Consider the following 6170-nt stretch of genomic DNA (forward strand, 5'->3'; position numbering starts at 1 on the left):
GGCCCACCCCCACACGCTTGCAAAGTTTGGTCCCCATCGGAGCATGTTTGGGTACGATGGTATGGGGAAGGCCCGGATTTTCCATGGCCTCTTAAGCACCAAGAGACTTGAAAAAACCGCACTGGGCGCCCATTGCCAATCCAAACATGCTCCGATGCGGACCAAACTTTGAAAGCGTGTGGGGGTGGGCCCCCCCCACATGCTTGCAAAGTTTGGTCCCCATCGGAGCATGTTTGGGTACGATGGTATGGGGAAGGCCCGGATTTTCCATGGCCTCTTAAGCACCAAGAGACTTGAAAAAACCGCACTGGGCGCCCATTGCCAATCCAAACATGCTCCGATGCGGACCAAACTTTGAAAGCGTGTGGGGGTGGGCCCCCCCCACATGCTTGCAAAGTTTGGTCCCCATCGGAGCATGTTTGGGTACGATGGTATGGGGAAGGCCCGGATTTTCCATGGCCTCTTAAGCACCAAGAGACTTGAAAAAACCGCACTGGGCGCCCATTGCCAACCCAAACATGCTCCGATGCGGACCAAACTTTGCAAGCATGTGGGGGGGGCCCACCCCCACACGCTTGCAAAGTTTGGTCCCCATCGGAGCATGTTTGGGTACGATGGTATGGGGAAGGCCCGGATTTTCCATGGCCTCTTAAGCACCAAGAGACTTGAAAAAACCGCACTGGGCGCCCATTGCCAATCCAAACATGCTCCGATGCGGACCAAACTTTGAAAGCGTGTGGGGGTGGGCCCCCCCCACATGCTTGCAAAGTTTGGTCCCCATCGGAGCATGTTTGGGTACGATGGTATGGGGAAGGCCCGGATTTTCCATGGCCTCTTAAGCACCAAGAGACTTGAAAAAACCGCACTGGGCGCCCATTGCCAATCCAAACATGCTCCGATGCGGACCAAACTTTGAAAGCGTGTGGGGGTGGGCCCCCCCCACATGCTTGCAAAGTTTGGTCCCCATCGGAGCATGTTTGGGTACGATGGTATGGGGAAGGCCCGGATTTTCCATGGCCTCTTAAGCACCAAGAGACTTGAAAAAACCGCACTGGGCGCCCATTGCCAACCCAAACATGCTCCGATGCGGACCAAACTTTGCAAGAATGTGGGGGGGGCCCACCCCCACACGCTTGCAAAGTTTGGTCCCCATCGGAGCATGTTTGGGTACGATGGTATGGGGAAGGCCCGGATTTTCCATGGCCTCTTAAGCACCAAGAGACTTGAAAAAACCGCACTGGGCGCCCATTGCCAACCCAAACATGCTCCGATGGGGACCAAACTTTGCAAGCATGTGGGGGGGGCCCACCCCCACACGCTTGCAAAGTTTGGTCCCCATCGGAGCATGTTTGAGTACGATGGTATGGGGAAGGCCCGGATTTTCCATGGCCTCTTAAGCACCAAGAGACTTGAAAAAACCGCACTGGGCGCCCATTGCCAATCCAAACATGCTCCGATGGGGACCAAACTTTGCAAGCATGTGGGGGGGGCCCACCCCCACATGCTTGCAAAGTTTGGTCCCCATCGGAGCATGTTTGGGTACGATGGTATGGGGAAGGCCCGGATTTTCCATGGCCTCTTAAGCACCAAGAGACTTGAAAAAACCGCACTGGGCGCCCATTGCCAATCCAAACATGCTCCGATGGGGACCAAACTTTGCAAGCATGTGGGGGGGGCCCACCCCCACATGCTTGCAAAGTTTGGTCCCCATCGGAGCATGTTTGGGTACGATGGTATGGGGAAGGCCCGGATTTTCCATGGCCTCTTAAGCACCAAGAGACTTGAAAAACCCGCACTGGGCGCCCATTGCCAATCCAAACATGCTCCGATGGGGACCAAACTTTGCAAGCATGTGGGGGGGGCCCACCCCCACATGCTTGCAAAGTTTGGTCCCCATCGGAGCATGTTTGGGTACGATGGTATGGGGAAGGCCCGGATTTTCCATGGCCTCTTAAGCACCAAGAGACTTGAAAAACCCGCACTGGGCGCCCATTGCCAATCCAAACATGCTCCGATGGGGACCAAACTTTGCAAGCATGTGGGGGGGGCCCACCCCCACATGCTTGCAAAGTTTGGTCCCCATCGGAGCATGTTTGGGTACGACGGTATGGGGAAGGCCCGGATTTTCCATGGCCTCTTAAGCACCAAGAGACTTGAAAAACCCGCACTGGGCGCCGATTGCCAACCCAAACATGCTTTGATTGTGACCAAACTTTGCAAGCATGTGGGGGGGGCCCACCCCCACACGCTTGCAAAGTTTGGTCCCCATCGGAGCATGTTTGGGTACGATGGTATGGGGAAGGCCCGGATTTTCCATGGCCTCTTAAGCACCAAGAGACTTGAAAAAACCACACTGGGCGCCCATTGCCAACCCAAACATGCTCCGATGGGGACCAAACTTTGCAAGCATGTGGGGGGGGCCCACCCCCACACGCTTGCAAAGTTTGGTCCCCATCGGAGCATGTTTGGGTACGATGGTATGGGGAAGGCCCGGATTTTCCATGGCCTCTTAAGCACCAAGAGACTTGAAAAAACCACACTGGGCGCCCATTGCCAACCCAAACATGCTCCGATGGGGACCAAACTTTGCAAGCATGTGGGGGGGGCCCACCCCCACATGCTTGCAAAGTTTGGTCCCCATCGGAGCATGTTTGGGTACGATGGCATGGAGATTTTCAACAAACAATATGATAGCAAAAGTGTTAAGAAATATAATAAAATCAAGAACATCAACTAAAATGTAATGATACTCAATAATGAGAAAACTCATAATGATATAAACATCAAATAAGTACATCAGAATGAAAATGAGCTACCCCAGCTAGCCTGAGGTTAGTCACTGCCCAAAAATCTAAGTACAATGTAAGTGAGCTAACCCAGCTAGTCTGAGTTTAGTCACTATCAACAGCAACCCAATCAAAATCGTCATCTCTAACTGCCGGTCGACGTGCGCGTCGAGGCTGCTGTGCACGTCGAGGCGGCTGTGCCGGCTGCGGGGGTCGTCGAATGTCTGCGGGGAGGTCTGCCTCAAAGGAAGGATCGTGAGCTGGTGCCGGTATACTCGGGAGCTCACGAGTCCCAAAAGCTGCTATGGCCCTCTCTCTCTCTCTGCGTCGTGCTAATGCAAGACGCCTCTGTCTGTACACCCAAAATCTGTAATCTGCAATGGTGCGTGTCTGCCACTCTGCTCGTGTAAGCTCCTCTGCTGTAAGGACACGCTGCTCATGAGAAGCAGCACTGCTACTAGCACCATCACCCGCTGTGCCACTAGGGCCAGCACCACCCACGCGCTCAAATGCTGTCACCTGGCTCTCATGTAGCACTCTCTGGTAAGCGTCGAACTCATGTGAGCTCCACTCTATCTCAGGAGGCACCTCAGGCTCCTGGGCTCTATCGTCGAAGGCGTCGAGTCCCAAGTCCATAGCTGATGTAAAGTCGACAGGCCTCCCAGTCCTGGCATCTACTCGTACAAGGCCTGGGTGAAGATCATCGATGCCCAATACCCTGTACGTCGCTAAGTCGACGCGTGCACGGCAGGATGGGCATGCTGAGAACCGGACGAGCTCCTGGGTGATGCAAGACAAGTGGAAAATATGTCCACATCCTAGGGCATATCCTCCTGTACTGTCAATGTCCTCGATGCATAAACAGCAGCACGCATCCCGTAGGAAGGGAGGTGCATCCTGAGGGAGAGGTCGTCGAAAAACCTCTGTGATAGGCCGTGGATATAACGGTAGGTAAGGCACTGTCACATCGGATGATCTACGATACTCTCGAACATGCAGCATCAGCTGCTCTGCCCTGTGCTGGGCAATCTGCTCCATGATCTGATGATGCTGTGCCTCAGCTCTGGAGCTCTCTACCTCGGTCCGAGCCTACGCAAAAAAGTAAAGCATTAAAATATTTGGTTAGTCTCTCATTAGGTATTACTTAAAGAAATTTGTAACTTAAACGTGCAAGAGAAACCTACCTGCTGGATGTCGGACTCTCTCAGATGCTGTGCCTCTGCAGTAGCTGCCTCTGCCATCTGTAATGCAGCTCGGAGGCGGTCTATCTCCGCTCTCGCCTCTACCAACTCCTGAGTGAGCCTCTGAGTGGCAGGTGTGGGAACCTGCGTGACACAATCAACCATGCTGCTCATGTAAAAATATAGAAAAGTACATATAAACATGAAGATAAATGACCAAAAAAACTTAAGACGTAATCTATATGTAAATACCTCCACATCTGTCGTCGGTATAGCTCGTGAGAATAGGCGCACCACGTGCTGGATGCTCTCCGTGGTACTCCGTACGTCAATGCCGACCTGCGTGCCAAGAGCCTCTACTGTCGACAATGGCACAAAGGAAGGATCTGTGGCGGCAGGTGCTACACGAAGTGCTGGTGGAGGCCGCCTACCCTGGTCCTGGAGACGGCCTCGGCCAGCACCACCACCCGGACGATGGCTGGTGTAATCGACCTCCTCCCCTAAGACAAACTCCGCATATAACTGCTTTGCGAAGTATATGGGGATCTGGCGGTTGTTCGGCATCCTCCCATATGCGGCAACATATCGACTATAGATATGTGCCGCCATACGAGGATGCGAACACCGCGAAATAGTGAGGGGCTTCCCCGCCCCGGGCCTCATCCCACGACTATCGAGGAAAAGATCTAGGAAAGCCCCATCCCTAATAGGAGCAAGATCACAGACCTGACGATATGTCAGGCCATGTGACACCGGAGCAGCGCGATGGTGGGCTATCCACTCATCTACATAAACAATATCGTGAAGGCTACGAAGGGACGCAAGCATCGCCTCCAAGTCTGCCACGATATGTAATGTAGACGGAGTGTCTCTAGCACTCCTACGGATAGCCGCTAGCTCACGGTCTATCTCCGCGATGAGGTCCGCAATAGATGAGCGGCCCTCCTCGTGGCCCTCCTCGTGGCCCTCCATGCTAAAACCTAAGCCCAATGTGAAGGGTCCAATGTGAAGGGTCTAATGTGAAAGGTCTAATGTGAAAGGTCTAATGCTTAGTGCTAAGTAGCACTAATGAAGCTAAAAACAAAGCTAATGGGCTCACTAACACTAATCCAAATCAAGAGAGAGCAAGGGAGTGAAAACGACTTGTGAAAATGAGCCAAAAAAAAAAGTTTTCCGGTTTTATAACCTCGATCGAGGTTCGGTAACATCATGCAATTTAGGGTTTGCAAGATTAACGCTCTGGATATTAGGGTTAGTGCAACATACGGCCAAGATACACACCTAATTCTAGGGTTGGGGAAGGATCGACGGCTGAGATTTGATATTAATATCTCGATCGAGGTAATTGGACGGCCACGATTTAGAGGCATTACCACGAAAAGGTATCTCGACGGTCAAGATTCATTATATACCTCGATCGAGATATTTAAACGGCCGAGATTGCATCTTCCAGCGTACGTAAATGGACGGTATAGATTGCGTTTCCTTATCTCGATCGAGATAATTGGACGGTGGATATTGCATCTACGTATCTCGATCGAGATATTCGGACGGTGCAGATTGAATCTCTATATCACGATCGAGATATTTGGACGGCTGAGATTTGAACTCAGTATCTCGATCGAGATATGGGGACGGTGGAGATTGTATCCGATTACCTCGAACAATGAATGGTCGCGATTGGATGTATATTTCTCGTTCGAGATACGTGGACGATGGAGATGTGCTAGTCAAATATGCCTACGGGGATACAGCGTGGCCCTGATGTGGATCCGAGTGGCATAGATATCTCGATCGAGATATTGTGGTGGCGGTGACATGTATTGGTGACATGGATGACGCCTGGAAAGCCGGACCTGCTAGCGTGGCATTAGTTGGCATCTCGATCGAGATATGTCGATTTAGGCTCGGGAGCCACGTGTCGTCTTTTGATTGGAGGCACTATCACGATCGAGGTACTCCGCCCGAGATGGATGGATGTCCCAATTTTGGAGAGAGTGAACGAAAGTGAGTACCCTCATCTTGCAACCACCCATCTCCACCTTGAGATATCCATAAAAATGTTGACTTTACATTCATTTGCATGGCTCGCCACCTCTCTTATGTTGTTAAGTCTATTCTAAGGCTAAGATTATGTGAATTGTGGTTAGTTTGGTTGTGGGAGAAAATATCTTATGAAAGTCAAATCTCTTGACTTATTTAA

The 6170-nt window shown here is 51.8% G+C and overlaps 1 protein-coding gene across 1 annotated transcript; it reads right to left on the reverse strand.

The window, feature by feature from the left end:
- Positions 1 to 2850: 2850 nt before the first annotated feature.
- On the reverse strand, positions 2851 to 5309 carry LOC147606044 (uncharacterized). Its single transcript, XM_086792843.1, has 3 exons — positions 4220 to 5309; positions 3971 to 4111; positions 2851 to 3875 (listed from the first exon to the last, which is right to left on the reverse strand). Exons 1-3 carry the CDS (start codon positions 4937 to 4939, stop codon positions 2892 to 2894), a joined length of 1845 nt encoding a protein of 614 aa, XP_086648969.1. The 5' UTR covers positions 4940 to 5309; the 3' UTR covers positions 2851 to 2891.
- Between the last annotated feature and the right edge of the window lie 861 nt (positions 5310 to 6170).

Source organism: Cibotium barometz, chromosome 58 (assembly GCF_041138505.1).
Source record: "Cibotium barometz isolate CiBa-2024 chromosome 58, ASM4113850v1, whole genome shotgun sequence".
Taxonomy (NCBI): domain Eukaryota; kingdom Viridiplantae; phylum Streptophyta; class Polypodiopsida; order Cyatheales; family Cibotiaceae; genus Cibotium; species Cibotium barometz.